This window comes from Diplotaxodon limnothrissa, linkage group LG7 (genome assembly GCF_057381915.1).
Source record: "Diplotaxodon limnothrissa isolate DT_005_m linkage group LG7, D_limnothrissa_male_GT1.1, whole genome shotgun sequence".
In the NCBI taxonomy this organism is placed as follows: Eukaryota; Metazoa; Chordata; class Actinopteri; order Cichliformes; family Cichlidae; genus Diplotaxodon; species Diplotaxodon limnothrissa.
Window position 1 is genome coordinate 36258726 of NC_140602.1, and position 19896 is coordinate 36278621.

The 19896-nt window shown below is 41.6% G+C and overlaps 1 protein-coding gene across 3 annotated transcripts in view; it reads left to right on the forward strand.

Moving 5' to 3' along the window:
- whrna (whirlin a) overlaps positions 1 to 19896 on the forward strand; it is a 212152-nt gene that overhangs the window by 85668 nt on the left and 106588 nt on the right. For all 3 annotated transcript variants that reach the window (XM_085359646.1, XM_085359647.1, XM_085359648.1), the window contains exons 2-3: positions 609 to 827; positions 12123 to 12248. In XM_085359646.1, coding sequence (XP_085215772.1) covers positions 609 to 827; positions 12123 to 12248 — 345 coding nt within the window. The remainder of the gene's footprint in view (positions 1 to 608; positions 828 to 12122; positions 12249 to 19896) is intronic.

The window sequence follows — 19896 nt, forward strand, 5'->3', positions numbered from 1 at the left end:
AGTGTGTGTTTCGTTAGTATGAAATGAAAGTCGAGAGTCCTTTTGTGTTGGTGGTACACAAGGATTTTTTTGATCATTAAGAGATTCAACCCTATTCAGCTTGATTCCTCCAGACCACGAGGCACATGGGAATACATCGATCTGCAGAGGGATTGCACATATGGCAAGCTATCAGAAGGCAATGAGGCACAGCCAACAGCAATTTTCTGTAGAAATGTGTTAGAAGTGTTGTTGTTTGTGTGGGTGGGTGGTGGTGCTGTTTGGTCATTTGGGGTTTTTGGATATTAGAAAAGCCTTCCAAATATTGGCCATTTCTCTCTGCAATCTTTAATTTTCGACCAAACATTCGTTTCAGCTTGATTTTTTTTGTGTGTGTTGTCTCTCACTTCAATATCTTCTTCTAAGCCCTCACACTGATTTTATAACCATGGATGTTTATGTGTGGGAGTATGTTTTGGCTTTGTCAAATCAAATTAAATTGACTCAAGTGTAGATATGCGAGTATACTTTGCTCCTTCAACTCAAGCACATACTGAAAAGCAAATTTTAATTTTTAATTTTTATTTGGCCTCAATTTATTCTCCTCCGCTCTCTTTTCTTCTCCTCAGGTGCTCAAGGGAAGTAAAAAGCTTTGCCTCTCAGTGCGTTCAGTCGGTCGCATTCCAGGCGGCTATGTCACCAACCACGTTTATACCTGGGTTGACCCTCAGGGCCGAAGCGTGTCTCCTCCTCCTGACCTGCCTGAGCATCGCAGCGCCACTCTGAGAAGAACTGACAGTCAGCGCCGAAGCAACATGCAGCTACTGCAGGAAGGGGATGAGAAGAAGGTAGAGACCTTACATGCAAACCATTAAACTAGAGGACCAAAAATGCCTTTTAAAAAAACATAAAATTAGTTCCTTCCTGTACTTTTAACAGCCTGTATTTGCTATGTTTACTATTAGTCAAGTCAAGTCAAGTCAAGTTTATTTATAGAGCACATTTAAAAACAACCAAGGCTGACCAAAGTGCTGTACAGTAAATACAGATAAAAATACAATAGAACACAATTTCGTAATAACACCTCGCTGATAAAATAAAATAAAAAATATATAAAACAAATAAATTAAACCTTTCTAAAAGCCAATGAAAAGAGGTGAGTTTTAAGAGCGGTTTTAAAAGTTTCTAGGCTTTTGGAGAGTCTGACGTGAGGAGGTAAACTGTTCCACAGTCTGGGTGCAGCCACAGCAAACGCCCTCTCTCCCTTTGTCTTTAATTTATACCTGGGAACATCTAAAAGCATCAGGTCGGCTGACCTCAAAGATCTCCTGGGGCGATAAGTACTAAGGAGTTCTGACAGGTAAGAAGGTGCAGTGCCATTTAAAACCTTAAAAGCCAGCAATAAGATTTTAAAATCAATCCTAAAGGCAACTGGGAGCCAGTGGAGAGAGCAGAGAACCGGAGTGATGTGGTCTCTTTTTTTGAACCGGTCAACAGGCGAGCGGCAGCGTTCTGCACCAGTTGAAGGCGATGTAGACAGGAACGATCTAGGCCAGCATAGAGGGAATTGCAGTAGTCTAGCCGTGAAGTAATAAAAGCATGGACCACTCTTTCTAGATCGTTCCTGCAAAGGTAAGACTTGACTTTGGCTAAAATCCGCAAATGATAAAAAGATCCCTTAACTACAGAGCTAATTTGTTTATCAAGTTTAAAAGCATTGTCAAAAATAACACCAAGACTCTTAATGGAAGAAGTGCAATCGGAGGTTAGGGGTCCCAAAAAGTCAAGAGAGAAGTTGGGATCTTTAGGAAGCCCAAACACAATGACTTCAGTTTTGCTTTCATTAAGGTGTAAGAAGTTAAGAGTCATCCAAGTCTTAATGTCAGACAAGCAGGAGAGTAGCGGCTGCAAAGAAACATTGCAGTTCAACCTCAGAGGGAGGTAGATCTGAATATCATCGGCAAAGATGTGGAAGGACACATTATGTTTACGGAGCACATCGCCCAGAGGGAGCAAGTACAGAATAAACAACAGGGGGCCTAGTATGGACCCCTGAGGTACGCCACAGGTTAAAGGAGCTCTGGGAGATGACAGTTCACCAAGGTGAACAGAAAAACTCCTATTATTCAAATAGGACTGGAAAAACTTTAAGACAGTGCCCTTTAAACCGACACAATGTTGAAGGCGGGATAGCAGTATGTTGTGATCAACAGTGTCGAAGGCTGCTGTCAGGTCCAGGGTTACTAAGACAGCAGCACAACCAGAGTCAACAGTTAAAAGCAAATCATTAAAAACTCTCAGAAGGGTGGTTTCTGTGCTATGCCGAGCTCTAAAACCAGACTGGAACTTCTCATAGAGATTGTTATTGTCAAGAAATAGCTGGAGCTGCGTGAGGGCGGCTCGTTCCAGTACTTTAGACAGAAAAGGGAGGTTGGAAATGGGCCTATAGTTAGAGAGTAGGGATGGATCTAGATTAGGCTTTTTAAGGAGAGGTTGAACAACAGCGTGCTTGAAGGGTGTTGGAAAACAACCAGAACTGAGGCAGGCATTGATCAGGACCAGAAGGAAAGGTCCGACTGAGTCCAGAACCTGCTTCAGAAGCCGAGAGGGGATAGCATCGGTGGAACAGTTGGTAGTCTTAACCTTGCAGACTATTTCATGCAGCTGAGAGAGAGAGATTGGTTCGAACTGATTAAAGGCAGAATGGCACAAAGACAAAACACAGGGATTGGAAGGTGAAGATGGAATGACAGACTGCAGGGAGGAAATCTTGTTTACAAAGAACTTTAGAAAGTCATTACAGAGGGTGGCAGAAGGTGTGAGGCTGGTGGATGTGTAAGGATTTACAATGGAATTTAAAACACGAAACAGAGTCTGAGGTTTATGGACACTACTGCTAACCAGGTTTGATATGTAGGAGGACTTGGCCTCTTTAACGGCTTTCTGATAGGTTGAAAGAGAGTCTCTGAGGATATTAAAAGAAATGTGCAGCTTGTCCTTTTTCCATTTTCTCTCAGCACACCTACAGGTGCGCCTGAGAGCACGAACAGAGTCTGTAATCCAGGGTTCAGCGTGAGCTTTGGGACGGAGTGTTTTTAGGGGAGCGATGAGGTCCAAAATAGAAGTACATGTTGAGTTGAAAAGAGCAGTTAAATCTTCTGCACACAAGGAATCAATCCAGTCCACCGTGGAGAGCTCAGAGTTGCTAAAAGCAGCAGAAAACTGAGATGGTACATGGGTATTGATGATCCGGTGACGGCGTGAAGGAGGTTTAACTGCAGCATCAGAACAATGTGCAGTGGCAGAAAATAGAACAGGAAAATGATCGGAGATACACGCACTCTCACAAATTTCAGAGATGTGGATACCCAAGCCGTGAGACATGACAAGGTCCAAAGTGTGACCCTTCTCATGTGTGGAGCCAGACACACACTGAGTAAGGTTGAAGGAATCCAACAGTCAAACAAAGTCTCTAACCAGGGGTTTAGATGGACAGCACACATGAATATTCAGGTCACCAACAATAAGAAAATGATCGAAATCTACTGAAAGCCCTGAAAGGAATTCCCCAAACTCACTGATAAAGTCCTTGTTAAATTTGGGAGGACGATATACCACTGCAATCAGTAACGGAGTGGATGAGTTTAGTTTAAAAAGCTGTAGTTCAAAGCTGGAAAAAGAGGAAAAAGAAATCTGATGGCAGTCATAAACAGATTTAAAAACACAGGCGAGGCCTCCGCCTTTGCCAGAGGACCTGGGAGTGTTTAAAAAACAACAGCCTGGAGGAAGAAGCTCAGAGAAAGCCACAGTCTCACCAGCGCGTAACCAGGTCTCCGTCAGGAACATAAAATCCAAGTCGTAAGAAGAGAAAAAATCCTTGAGCAGAAACGTCTTATTGGAGAGGGATCGAGTGTTGATCAAAGCCATAGATAAGGTGAGATCAGTAGCTGTCATCGGGGTTGATATGCGGGTGAGTGGGCGTAGGTTAGAGTTTGTAGCACCAAATCTGCGGATCCGTGGCTGTAGGAGAGCCGATGACCGAGGACCCGGAACGGAAACAGCGAGCGACGGACCCGGAGAGTCACGCAGGAAGGGAGCAAACACCAGGCGTGGGCCGGAGATGGCAGAGAGTCGCCTACCAGAGGAGAACGCCGCCGCCGGCATGGCGAGGAGTGAGCCAGATGACCGAGGGAGGCGCGGGCCAAGAAGCGGGCCTACCGGTAAAGCCGGAGCAACAGCAGGCGGAGTTTGAGAGACGGTTTTCACCCAGGGTCCTCTGGGCTGGAGTGAGCCCCTCACCGCAGCAGAGTAGCAGAAACCCATCTGAGCGAGGGGAGGATCAGCCAGGCAGGAGAGTGATAGAAATGCCTTTGTGCGAGCCAGGAGACCACTTCGCTTCCCTCGTCTTCTCCAACGTTTTTTCCGGTGTAGGTTGGGAGGGAGGAACCAGGTGCGACGTAGGTAAGGTGGAATACCATCGAACAGTGGAGGCACACCACTTGTTTGTCCATCAAAGACAGAGGACAAAGGTGCTGACACTGCTGAGTCTCGAATAATAAAGAGAGTTTGCCGGTCATAAGTCCGGAGCGAGTTGATTTCCACAGTTAAGGCAAAGAACAGCAAACAAAAAACCAAAAAACAGGAGGAGGAGTGACGGCGAGCCGAACATACTGGCGCCATCTTACACTACACTATGTGCACTGATTGGAGCAAAGAAGCCTCCAAAACATTTTTAGTTTCAGCATTGGTCAGAAAGAAGCCAACTGTCATTTACTATATCTTTTTATTAGGTTTTGGACAGTATGCGGAAACAACAGCAAGAATCGTTTGCTTTGACAAGCAGTTCACCAACATAACTCCCAATGAGAAACTTTAAATGAAATGGACAGTTAACTGATAACCTGTCAGTGTTCTGCACCTGTCTTGCACACAGACATCCACAGAACTTCTAGAGAGACGCTCTATATTGACCAGTATATTTTAAGGGGCAGAAGAATGCACCCCCAAAAGATTAATGGTGTATGCTAAGGCTAAATTTTGTGATGCTAAAGTAAGTAACAAAGTCTAAAAGCATTTGATACATAAATCATCAAACGTCTCATAGATTTCACAAAATAAAAATCCTATTCGACTTCCTCCAGTGGCACAGACTAAAAATTTGCCTCTGGAAAAGACGTCACGCTGTGAACAAGGTTTAAGACTGAGATGGGAGTATTCACTTTAGGGAAGGTTTTTCACTGTACTGATACAGATCAACGAGTCCCCATGCAGCACTGCTTTGTTTGGACTCTGATGCCCACTCTATTTAACTCTTACTTGAGTCATTTGAGGCACAACTTGATGTTTTTGATGTTTTTCTCTGAAGTCCCTGTCACTTTCGCTTGACCTCAACAAAAAACAGCAAGACGATTCATACACTTAGAGTACACCGTTTAATAAAGTGACAGTAGGTATTTTTGACATTTGTCTGCAGTGTGGAAATGACAATGTCCCCTAGCCCATTTTAGATACTTTATTCTTGTTGTGTTGCTTGACGCAGGCTTTATAAACTCAGATGAACTGGTGACGTTATTATCAAGACTAGAATGTTTAGAAAGGGAATGTGTAAAGTGAAGTGAAATGTTTGTCATTTATCCTGTCCCCTCACTCTTCCCACTACAGACATGATGCAGGGTAACTCCTGCCTTTATTGCTCCTCTCAGCCTCTGTGACTAAAGCAAAATAATTAATTATAATCCTAAAGGCTGGCAATGCAGCAACACTCAGCACATAACTAATGCAAGCTGAATTATAGTAAACCTTAAGCTCACTCTGATCTTCATAACAGACAGATTGCATTACTGCGGCATAATTGCTATAGTTAACCTGTGGGTTTAACAGTTTGTTCAGGTCCAGAACATATCAGGACATTGTAGCATGAAATGAAGACTCACTGGTAATTAACATTTACACGACCTGCACTGCTTGTCCACTATTTGTATTTAGGAACCTTCCTAAGCAAAACTGACTATTTGATCACATCCCAGAATTGCAGAAAATGTTCGTGCAGAGGCCTTTTTGTGTGGTGTTATAATGCATGTTCTTGTGACTGCATATTTTCTCACAGGGAACTCCAGCTTCTTCTCCAAGTCATACCTGTTCGGTTAACTGGTGAAATTCTAAATTGGCTGTTTGTGAGAATGTGAGGAGAAAAGGTTGTCTATTGCACTGTGTTAGCCTGATGGGGTGGCGACCAGTTCACCCCAGCTCTAATCCAGTGACAGCTAGAAAAGGCTTCATCCTCCATTCATCCTACATATTCATAGAGTTCAATTAACTGACCTTAGAGAACAATAATCATGAGGTTGAACTTTAAGCATTTCATCACCTGACTGGACAAATACAGCCACTGGATAAATATTAGTCCTATCTTGTAATTTCTAATCTTCTTAAAATGAGACAGTTAAAAACAGTTTGAATAAATTTGAAAAGATATGTTTCAGATGCTGAATTTTAATGGGAGTTGGTTTTAAGTTTGGTTGTGTGAGCCGGCTAACTTTAGGCACAGTAAAAGAAGTGTATAACACTGGATGCTAAAATTAAAAACTTAAACGATAAAAATAATTGGACCTCGAGTGCCGTAAAACCTTACGCTCTCATCACCTCATGACCTGCAGGAAAGGAGCTATCAGAGCTGTTTAAAAGATTTATTGCACTAGAACTTTCAATTTTTTAGCACCTAAGAGCTACATATTAATCTTAACTGCTTCAGCTCTATTAATGCAGACTTCAGCTCTGCATTGCAGATGAGCAAATATTAATCCAGTACTAAATAGAGTTTGGCAGTTCATTGAAATTCTAGTTTCTATTTCTGATATTATTAATTTTGAGTCATGCATAGGATGGAATTAGAAATATGTTAGAAAATATGTCTCAATTAAGTTTATTTTCTTTTGGAATTGCTTCATTCAGCTCTCTAGTCTGTGGGTGAGACCATGCTCTGAATTATGCAAGCTAGAGTTCCTTTGATCCACAGCTGTTCTGATAATGACAGAACTGTTCCCCTTTTGGATAATCTGAAACCTACTAATCATTCATTAATTTGAAATGTATGAATTTGTAAGTGAACGGCATCCAAGTCCAATCAGGTGCTTTGTATCAATACCACAACTACTGAAAGTTGCTTTGTAGCATCCGGACAGTACATGTATGGCTTTGCTTTTTATTGGCAATTTTCTTAAAACATCCAATGCTCTCTCAGCTACTTCTTCGGGAAGGTGGAATTTTATTGTCATTCTACTGTAGTACAACTTTTTATCAGCTATATTAAAATGTAGCAAGCCTCCAATCTAACTTGGTTTTCAAAACGCCTCTGGCTTTGGGTGCCGCAGACACTCATATTGATGCTTCAGAAATCAATCACTGTTTGGCCAGCTAAGGCTCAGGTTTAGCTTAGGATGATAACTTCTTGGTAGTAAATAATTCAAACCATGCAGCAATAAATTAATGAATTACTTTGTGTTGTTGGCTGCGGGTTTGTCTGATTTTGGTATTTTCTGCCTGCCATATGATGCCACTTATCACTTGTCACTTGTTACATTAGGCACTTGCACATGCGGTATTCCTCTTGCCCTAAGACGGCTGCGATAGGCTCCACCCCCACCCCCCCACCCCACGACCCTGAAGAAGGATAAGTGAAAGCAAATGGATGGATGAATATCTGGTCAATTTGAATATGATGACAGCAATACATCGTAAAAAAAAGTTGAAATGGGAACAAAAGAGGGCTTAAAAAGTTATTGAATTAAACACAAACAGCTGGAGGAACATTTTGTAACTAGGTTAATTGGCAACAGGTCAATAACATAATTTGATATAAAAAGAGCATTTAAGAGTTTCTCAGAAGTAAACATGGACAAATGTGCATGAATCTGCTAATACCTGTCTACAAATTGTGGAAAAATTTCAGAATGTTACTCAATGTAAAATTTTGAAAAAGTAAAATAAACTTATAAAGAATTAGCAAAACTTTAGGCAACCTGGCACTTAAAATATTTTTAAAATACATTAAAAATGGAAAAGTTTAACACCAGCCAGCTCAGTAACATCACAGAAAATTGATGAATACAGATTTTTCTTTTAACCATGGAAAGAATTCTGTGATCATCAGCTCTTTCCCTGGTCAAGAATCCTTCACAACATCTAGCCAAGGCAACACCAAGAGCATGAATGTATATACAGAGAGTTCACAACAAGATGCAAAACAGTGGTTATAGTCAGAAGCAGAAAGGCCAGATTAGACCAAAAACACATCACAGCTGGCACAGTTCTGTGAAAAACAACAACAACCAAAAACAAATATATTAATATTTTTACAGATGAAACCAAAATTAACTTGTACTTGATGAGGAGAGAAAAGTAAAGCGAGGGGAACAGTTCATGATCTGAAGCAATCTACAACATCTGTCAAATGTAGTGGAGACACTGTTATGTGCATTTATGGCTGCAGTGGAACTGGTGACTTTAGTGTTAATTCTTCCCCCAAATGGAGACATTATGTAATCGGTTCTGTCTGTTTGTTTGTCTGTTTGTTTATCTAGTATCCACAGTTTTCAAAATACAATTTTTCAAAATTTTGTGTTGTGTTAGATACCAATAACTCCATGTGATTTCATTTCAGTGAAACTCACATCGTCACATCAAATGTGAAAATCAGTAAAAACTTCATATTTTACCCACAACTTTTTATGAGTCGTCTTCGAACTTCAAAACAAAATTGTAGGCCTTGGGGGACATGAGTAGCTACTTGAGCTAAGCATTTGACCTTGACGTTCATTGTTAGTACCCAAGATCAAAGTTGACCATGAAAAAAATGGAGCATGGGCATGGAGAGAGTGTCAGAGTTTTAGTATTGCCCTTCCCTTTGGGGGAAGAGTGGCGCTCTCTGATTTATGATAGCAGTAGCAGGATTCTAAAGCGTGCAGGGCTATAACCTCTGCTCAGACTCAGTCACATGCTGCAAAATGATCAGATGATGCTTCGCAGTGCAAGTGGATACTGAAGAAGAAAATTCTGCAAATGTAACTCAAGACTAATAAATGGTAAATGGCCTGTATAGCGCTTTACTAGTCCCTAAGGACCCCAAAGCGCTTTACACATCCAGTCATTCACCCATTCACACACTGGTGATGGCAAGCTACATTGTAGCCACAGCCACCCTGGGGCGCACTGACAGAGGCGAGGCTGCCGGACACTGGCGCCACCGGGCCCTCTGACCACCACCAGTAGGCAACGGGTGAAGTGTCTTGCCCAAGGACCCAACGACTGAGACTGTCCGAGCCGGGGCTCGAACCGGCAACCTTCTGATTACAAGGCGAACTCCCAACTCTTGAGCCACGATCGCCCCATAAATGGGATCTTCTTCAGTGGCCTGGTCAGTCAACTGATCTCAGCCCAGTAGTAAACTTAACAAATGAATGGCTGGCATGGCGTTATCAGTGAGAAGTGGTACAGTTTAACTTTTTATACAGTACCTACAAATTCCACTCAATACAGTAAAATAGTATAACTTGCACACATAATTGCATTTGTCTGTCCAAAATAAACAGGTCTCAAGGGCCATTGCTTAGAAACCAGAAACATTAGAACACTGGGACTTCTTTTAGACAGACAGAGCATTAAAGTGATGCTGGGGAATATAGTGTGCACCAATAGTTGCTATATTGTGCCAGAAAAAGCAGAATGAATCTGGTAATTAAAACTATGCTCCATGTCCTGCATAAATGTCACAGAAAACATGAATGCCTGCATATTCCTAGAAGTGAGCAAAGGTGGCTCGCTTATCGCCGATAGGCAGATAGCTGTTATTAAAAAGGAGGACCACAGTGCAATATGCTCTGAATGAAAGTAAAACCTCTGCGTCAGATGTCAAGTCTTTGCCAAGGGGTATATCACTTGGATGAAAGTGACATTGTTTAATACAGATATTAGCATATGTGCCATCTTGTAGCCGCCAGTGTGCAACTGATCCCTCGTTTCAAATCTGGCAAGAGACAGCTGCACTCTGATCAAACCAAGTAATCAAGAGCCTCATTGTGATGGAGAAAAGTACAATTTATAGTCTGGCATAGCTAAGCAATACTGAGCCTCCCCACGTGGACAGAGTAAAATTTGATGTTGTTTCTTTGCTTTCCAAATGTAGATATTCTACAAATGCTAGGTTCATCCAAGTAGCCCCAATGGCAATTATAGAGAAACCAGAGTATTTTGAAGTTTAAGCTGGGTAAGCTTGACCAACTGTTAATTAAAAAGCATGGCTTAGTGCTCTGGTATAAAGTAGTAGAAAGGGGGGGGGATGGAGCAAACAATGGGCCTAGGATGTTTTTTTTTTTTTCCTAATATCTTTTTATTGTTGTTTTGGGGTAGAATCACATTTGAAAATCATTAGCATGTAATGTTGTGTGTCATAAAATAAGAGATGCCTTTGACATTAGAAGATTACTTAATTAAGTGAGCTAGAGGCTCAAGGGCCAATGCAAATAGCTGTGGAGTTGAAGGAAAGTCTTGATGAGATGACCCAGAGGCACTAAACAATGCCCTGCTAGAATTCCTGACAGTTTACAATAAAGTGGTTTAACAGTCGAATGAACCCATCATTACACTTGCACACACTGCAAATAGGACCACCTAAGTCTTTCAAACTCTTCTGCTAACCAAGTCATTTGGCAGCAGCTGGGTGGTTAATATCTACAGCTGCAGTACTATATATAACCTGGGGTAAAAGTGCCATGCCTGTTTTAAAGGGGAACTATTATGCTCATTTCCAGGTCCATAATTTTACTCAAGGACTCGAGGATAATCTCTATTTATCTTAAAATGCCTGAGGTTACATGATATATTAAGCATACCCCCTTCAGTTACATCATACTGTTTAAAAAAAAAATAGGGAAAATATCTAAAATAAACATTTACAACAGTCTGAAGTTTGGGATTTTTTGATTGCTTGTACACACACTGACCTCAGTATTTAAAACTTTGGTTAAGATAAGCATGTACTGTGACAGTATACATGACAAACAAGGAAACACATAAATACTGTCTTCTAATGTTTCTAGTTTTGAAAGTATAAGAAAACAGACACATTTACATTTATTACATTTATACTTCTTTATAACATAGCATCTCCTCTCTGCATGTGTGAGGCAAAATCAGATTTGACTTAAACATTGCTTTCCTAACTTTGTAGAATAAAATCTGACAATAGTATCCAAGAATATAAACAAACTGAATTGTATTTATTGGTTAAAAAAATATGCCAACAAGTTTTTACCTTATTGACCTTATTTATTTGAATTGGTTTAAATTCACGTCAGTGTTTTAGTTAGTTGGTTTAGTTGGTTTAGTCGGATTCATTGACCTGCTCTTTTCTCGTAGTGTACTACTGTGTTGCCAAGCCAGTGGCATCTGAGTGATGCACACAAGGTGCCCTTAAGCACAATTATTTTAGTGCGCAAGGATAACATTGGTAATGGCCATATTTTATCAGAGACCACATTTTTTTTCATTAGGCCACAAACCGAATAGACGCTGTGGTTCTAGTGGAATATCTTTTGAAAACAAGTTTAAGGGAAGCACCGGATTAGTCATGCACAGTACATCGTCTACAAATCACTCACTCCCTGCAGAAGCACTTTAATTGGGTGGTGTAGCAGAGATATCTTGTAGTCCCCCAACAATTCCTGTGGTGGTTTATTTGAATTCAAACTGTGTCCGATATTGTCCATGCTGCTTATCAGAGGAAATGACACGGATGAGCCTTGTGAACCAACTGATTGACCAATTCAGAGAGCCGTTCCTCTAATCAAAACAGATTCTGACTCCCCCATTAATGGTGCTGACTCACCGCATCTAAGTAGTTCCTGAAATTCTTCATCTCCTTGCTCTCAAATGCCATCTCAGAGCAGGGCTGTCATTTGCTCCATGGATTGTGTTTCACAACTTCATTTCAATGTGAGCAGCCCGACACCATGAGCAAATCTGGCAGCCCGTCAAGGAAAACAATCGAGACTGCAGTGTCATTTAAAATGTTGATATTTATATTATACTTCAGATATTTATACCCTTATTCGTCCTGTTTTATTGGTTTCTCTCTTTGTGTTAAATAGGTCAACCTGGTTTTAGATGATGGCCGGTCTCTGGGTCTGATGATCCGAGGGGGAGCGGAATACGCTTTGGGTATTTACATCACTGGAGTGGACCAAGGGTCAGCAGCAGAGTGTGGAGGACTGAAGGTATTGCTTCAATTTCATTTTTCTCTCACTACATTGTTTTACATTGTTTATCTAACTTATGTCTTGCGGCATAGCTACTTATACTTTGGAATTCACATGAGAAGATTAGCTAGCTATTTGAAATCATTTTAGTATGCTCCTCCCCCACACGGTTTTCATGCCAAAAACACTTGCTGTATGCCAAAAGTCTCATTATATTGCTTTACAGTGCATCTCACTGTATTGATTTTGCAATATGAGGAAATAGCTTCTTTATATGGTCTGTTCGAGATTGTTCATTACAAATGCAAAAGTACCTGCAGGCTACATCTGCAGCTTCCTCTGCTGAGCTCAGGCTCTGCTCGGTTTGCCATCAGATAAACCACTGGGTTAAAAAATATATATGCATAATGCTTTTCTTTTAACAGCTGTATTACATTATTGTGGCTTGTTTCTGGATGCCATTAGGTGTTCCTAATTTAAACGATCAGAAACATCGTTTGGAAAGCCTTGACCTGACAATGTCGATCCTTTAAGGATCCAAAAAAAAACCCTTTAACATGGGATTGATCCTCTGCAGTATTTTTTTTCTTTTGATGAACAAATAAGATAAGATAAGATAAGATAACCTTTATTAGTCCCACACGTGGGAAATTTGTTTTGTCACAGCAGGAAGTGGACAGTGCAAAAGTTATGACGCAAAAATTAGAATACAATAAGAATAAATACAGTACACAACTGTACAGAATAGAATAAAATAAAATACTATATACAGTAGAATAAAATAGAATAAAAATATACAATAAGATAAAAATAGAATACGAATGCTATATACAACTGAGTAAAAATACAACGATGCCAGAAAGGATTATTGCACTTAGTGTTATTGCACATGTGTGGATGTGTGTGTTTGTTCAGTTAAAGTCTTTGTTGTGGAGTCTGACAGCAGTGGGGAGGAAAGACCTGCGAAATCTCTCCGTCCCACACCGTGGGTGCCGCAGTCTCCCACTGAAGGAGCTGCTCAGTGCTGTCACAGTCTGCTGCATGGGGTGGGAGACGTTGTCCAACAGGGATGACAGCTTAGCCGCCATTCTCCTGTCACTCACCACCTCCACTGGGTCCAGAGGGCATCCTAGAACAGAGCTGGCCCTTCGGATCACCCTGTTCAGTCTCTTCCTGTCCCCAGCAGAGATGCTGCCGCCCCAGCAGACCACACCATAAAAGATAGCAGAAGCCACCACAGAGTCATAGAAGGTCTTCAGGAGTGGGCCCTCCACCCCAAACGACCTGAGTCTCCGCAGCAGGTACAGCCTGCTCTGCCCTTTCCTGTAGAGGGCGTCTGAGTTATGAGTCCAGTCCAGTCTGTTGTTCAGATGAACACCAAGGTACCTGTAGCTGTCCACAGCCTCAATGTCCATACCCTGGATGTTCAGTGGTTGCAGTGGAGAATGCTTGTGCCTGCGGAAGTCTACCACCAGCTCCTTGGTTTTACTGGCGTTGATCTGGAGGTAGTTCAGCTGGCACCAGTCCACAAAGTCTTGAGTCAGTCCTCTGTACTCCTTGTCGTCCCCATCAGTGATGAGGCCGACTATTGCAGAGTCATCAGAGAACTTCTGCAGGAAGCACTGGGTGGAATTGTGGGAGAAGTCTGCAGTGTAGATGGTGAAGAGGAACGGAGCCAGAACCGTTCCCTGTGGGGCCCCCGTACTGCAGACGACCCTGTCCGACACACAGCCCTGAGTCCTCACATACTGTGGTCGGTCGGTGAGGTAGTCCAAAATCCAGGTAGTGAGGTGATGGTCCACTCCAGAGTTCTCCAGCTTGTCCTTCAGAACCGAGGGAAGAATAGTGTTGAAGGCACTGGAGAAATCAAAGAACATGATTCTCACAGTGCTTCCAGCGGTCTCCAGGTGAGCGAGGGAACGATGTAGGAGGTGAATGACGGCATCATCCGCTCCAATGCCAGGCTGGTAGGCAAACTGAAGTGGGTCCAGTGATGAGCTTGTTAGGCGCCGAAGCTGAGCCAGGACCAACCGCTCCAGGGTCTTCATCAGGTGGGATGTCAGAGCCACCGGCCTGTAGCTGTTGAGGTCCTTGGGGCGTGAAGTCTTTGGCACTGGTACAACACAGAAATGCTGCTGTCAAAGTTAGCTTCTTTCAACTTAGTGATACTTGTGAAGGTGAAACCGTTTCTCTGCTTCAGAGACTTTCTAAAAGGTTATTCATGCCTTCATTTCATCTCGGCGTGACTTCTGCAATAGTCTCTATTCAGGTGTCAGTCAGTTGTTTCTTGCTCGACTGCAGCTCGTCTAAAAGGCTGCTGTGGGACTCTGACCTGGTATTCGCAAACAACACTGCATTTCACCCATGTTAGATTTTAAGATTTTATTGTTCGTTTTTAAGTCATTACATGGGTTGGCACCTACCTCGCTGATCTTTAAACGTTACTCACTGTTATCTGCTGAGCAGGTAATCCTTGATGTCCTATTGTACAGATTTAAATATAAAGGATATCGTCTCTTTTACAGTAGTTGCTGCAAAATCTTCGGACTGTTATAAAACTAATTTTTACAACTTGTCTTTTAAACCAGACAGAGCTCTGATTATTTTTTTCATAACTATAACTTGAATGTGTTGTATTGTTTTATTATTACTCTTTTAGCATTGATCTCTTGTTTTCAAATGCACTGACCTGACTCGAATTTCAAAATATTATTGTAAACAATATTATTATTGCATCAGGATAGGAGGCATGCCAGATAAATGCACATAACCATCTAAGGCTGAAAAGGCCAGCTCAAGTCATTCTTGTTCCTGTGTTTGTCTGCTGCTGATACACCAGGAGGAATGAGAGAGAAAGTAATCAAACTCGCACTGTAACTTACATGTCACGGGCAGACAGCATGTTGTTAGTGGTGCTGAGGCGCAAGAAGCCCGGCAGCATCTCAACAGACCCGAGTGACTTGTACATGCTGTTTAATGTGTTTCAGCTGAGTAGCTTATTTGCTGTCGAGCGTTGAAAACTGACATTAGCAGGAGGAACACCATAATTCCCTCCACACTCACCACCAAGCTGGAGCATCTGGGACTCAGCTCATCTATGTGTCAGTGGATCTCCAACTTCCTAACTGGCAGACCACAGGCAGTAAGGATGGGCGGACATGTCTCAGCCTCCACCACTCTCAGCACTGGAGCCCCCCAGGGGTGTGTTCTGAGCCCCCTGCTGTACTCTTTGTACACATATGACTGTGTGGCCACTACCAGCTCCACCACCATCATCAAGTTTGCTGACAACACCGTCGTGGTGGGCCTGATCTCTGATAACAACGAGACGGCCTACCTGAAGGAGATTAGGAATCTGGAGAACTGGTGCCAGAGGAACAACCTCCTTCTAAACGTCAGTAAGACAAAGGAGCTGATAGTGGACTTCAGCACTAAGCAGGAGAGGAACTACCAGACCCCTGTCATCAACGAGTGCCCAGTGGAGAGAGTGGACTGCTTCAAATACCTCGGAGTTCACATCACGCAGGACCTGTCATGGTCCTGTCACATCAACACCGTGGTGAAAAAGGCCCGACAGCGTCTCTACCACCTCAGACGCTTGAGAGACTTCCAACTGCCCTCCAAGGTGCTCAGGAACTTTTACTCGTGCACCATAGAGAGCATCCTGGCGGGAAACATCTTAACCTGGTTCGGGAACAGCACCATGCAGGACAGACGAGCTCTACAGAGGGTTGTGCGGTCAGCTGAGCGCACCATCCGCTCCGAGCTCCCTGACCTGCACTCAATCTACAGCAGGCGGTGCTGGACCAAGGCCAGGAAGATCGTGAAGGACCTCAGCCATCCCAACAACAGACTGTTCTCTCTGCTGAGGTCAGGAAAGCGATTCCGCTCCCTGAAGACCAACACAGAGAGACTGAGGAGGAGCTTCTTCCCGCAGGCGATACGGTCTCTCAATCACACCACCACACAGTACTGACCCACACATATGGTTCTTACACACACACTGGACTTTCTGGACTTTGGTTTTGCACAACACTGGTCACTATATTCTTCATTTCCGGTTAATACTTGTACAGTTGCTGTTATTGTGTATATATTTATTTATATTTATATTTCTTCATACATTCTTATATAGTTCTATATTGTGTATTTTGTTGTACAGTTATTTTATTTTCAACTTTAATTTATATATTTTATCTTATTCTTTCCCAGTTAAATTTACCCTTCATTCTAATTTGTGTTGTACAGTTATTTCATTTTTAACCTTAATTTATATTTTATTCCTTCCTAGTTAAATTTACCCTTTTTAATTTTTCATATTTATTTCCTATCTTATTCATAGCCTTTTCCTTTTTTGTTTTCTTTAGGTCACGAGCAGTTGTCCAAGCATTTCACTACATATCGTACTGTGTATGACTGTGTACGTGACAAATAAAAAATTTGAATTTGAATTTGAACCTGCCATGAAGACACAAATATAGAAAATATATTTTCCCTTTTGGTTTCATTTTTTTTCTTTTTTTTTTCTCCCAAAATTTGAAGAGGGCAAGTGATTTGGAGAGCAGATGTGTGCCTCAGTCGATCTTTGTAGTTGATGACTACAAATGGAATTGCAAACTGATGTTATCAAAATCTAATGATTTTTTCATTGTATGTCAGTTCTGAATATTCTAAGCTGTCATCACTTATTTTTCACAGTATTAATGGGCTGATGCCAGTTATGCTCCAACAGCAAGCTAACATGCAGACACACACACACACACACACACACACACACACACACACACACCAACTGCCAGCATAGCACCGCCTCCTCTTGTTCTCTCACAGTGCTGTGTTCTTGTCATTCGTCTTAGTTGCCTTGTTATATTTATCTACTGAGTACCTACAAATTACAATGATGTGGACTCAGTTTTTCCCTGTGACATTAAATACTGATATTTTTAAGTTTTTAGAAATTCTAGTACGTACATATACGTACATATATGCATGACATCAATTGTACAATATAAGGAGGAGCACATGAGTAGCAGTTAAACTGTAAATATTGGTGGATCGATCCATACTCCAGTCCATATGCTGAAGTATCCTTGGGCAAGATGCTAAACCCCATGTTGCTGTGTGTGATTGGGTGAATGACACTTACAGTAGAAACGCTTTGATTCCTCAAATGAGTCAAAAGGCACTATATGAGTATCAGTCCCATTTACCATTTAACGTCCAGCAGTGTCTTGTAATGTTACTTTGTTGGTCAGTAACAAAACTAAGTTGTTTTACTTGAAACCAAAGTGAGTCATTGCTTTTTATGTGCATTTGCACCCAGGAGCAGAGTAAAGGGTTGGCTTAAAGGAGTTGGCTAAGGTTTGGCTAAACTAAAGTGTAGCCATCCTTTTAACCACCCCACAAACATATCATGAAGACTTAATGTGAGTCATATATTCACAGAACTGGATTTATTAATGACTGGAGACAATTATTTAATTTTTCTAAAATACCTTTTCCAAAAACATTTCTCGATATGTCACCTGGATACATTTTCACAGCACAGTCTTTAATTGCTCATTTACAATGTAAATGAGCAATTAAAGTCATTAATAGAACTGGCTTCAATCCACCATCTAACTTACTCTTAAATTAAACACACTTAAATTTATTGACCTGGCCGAGCTTAAAACAGTCCAAATTATGTACGGAGCAAGATAAATATTCAGTTTTTTCAAGTCTGACAAAAAAAAAACATGCACTGAGAGGAAATTATGTGTTTAAGGGTTAATAGTAAATATTACAGCATTACAGTCAAGGGAGTAACACTGAATATCAGGGTGATTTTACTTTTCAGTTCTGTCGAGTTCTCACTCTGCTCATCTGAATATTGCTGTTTTTCGTTATCACAAAATCAAATCAAATCACTTTTATTGTCACATCACATCATTAACATTATTGTTATATGTACATATTAGGGGTGCAACGATACACAAAATTCACGGTTCGGTTCGGTTCGATACTTTGGTGTCACGGTTCGATATTTTTTCGATACAAAAAAAATGTTCATGCCTTTTTAATTTTTCATTTATTAAAATTATAAATTTATATTTTAACTCAAAAGTACAGTTTTTAAATTTAACCCTAACCCTTGTGCGTGTTTTTTATTTTGACAGCGAATGCGCACCTGCGGACCACTTATGTGCAGCCCTGGTTATATAGTTCGTCATATTGCAGCCACAGAAATTATTTTGTCCATGAAACCATAAAGCTGCACTTTCTTTTTGCCTTATAGTCTGATTTGTCATAACTTCTCCGTTTTGTGGTAAGCTTTTCTTTGGCTGTCACTTCTTCACCCTGACCTGTCTTATTTGGCTCAGCAGAACTAAAATATATATATCCTGCTGCTTTTACACACGCACTCACATAAGCTCAGCGATTCTCTGCGCAATCAACCTCTCACATGTTTAAGCTGCGGGAGATTTCACTTGTCATGTTTGCATAGTAAGCTAACGATTAATAAGACGATGTCAGAGGAATTGGTGCGCAAATTATCATCACTCACAGATCAGTACTGTCGCTCTCTATACACAGTTCGCACGATTGCAAAGTGAAAGCAAAAAAACAAGCGCAAATTCAAACGCGATTTCAATATGTCACATATTGACAGTGGCTCACAGATGCCAATGACATAATTACCCAGCTACATTTCTGAAAGAATGCAAAAGCATTGACATATATTTTTCCTTCCTACAATAGCCCGACGGGCAGGGCAGAGATAGATTTTGGTAGCCCGACTGAAAAAAATCGCTAGCTCCAGGACGTCGGGCTAGCGATATTGCAAGCCCTGTATCTGATTGAGGAATCACTCATCTTTGGAAAAGAGAGTTTATTACAGAGAAATGTCTCTTTCCAAAATAAAAGCTATACTATCCGCTTCTTCTGGGCTATATTCTCAGCAGCATATTAAACATATCAGGTCCCCATAAGGAGAATCATGTGCTAACAGCTGTCTAAATGACTCGGCTAAAGTTAGTAGCATGCTTGTTGTTTTGGTCTTTGCACTAGGATGATGTCGGTGTAAATGTGCAGTCATATTCGTTGTGTTCCCACTAGTGCTTTCAGGTTAATCTCGTTGAAATGACCTTAACGCCACAACACGGCAAATCTCCGTTAACGAGCTACCGCCGATCGCCCCGTGTGTGGGGCTAGACAGCCAACACGTTAACGAGCTAACTGCGCTAACACACTAGCTCCCACCCATGTAATTGAGCATTGCATGGCACATCCAACATACTGTTTTACTTTAGTCCATGACTCGCTTACCTTCAGGGTCATACGTCACATGAAAACCAAAATAATTCCAAACGCCAGATCTGAATGAGGGTGGGGGAGGTCCATGTGTCTTGCTAGCTTGCCCTGCGCTCTTCCTTCTGACTATGCTGTCTGTGTTGAGCGCTCAGTGGATCTGCGCTCGACAGTGCAGCCTAGGCGGAGTAGTCGAACGCAGATTCACTGAGCGCTCAACACAGACAGCATCGTCGGAAGGAAAGTTGATAAAATAAATTACAAATGTTGTATTGTTCGATACATATGCGTACCGAACCGAAAGCACTGTATCGAACGGTTCAATATCGATACGAATATCGTTGCACCCCTAGTACATATAGGTAATGAGGAAGCC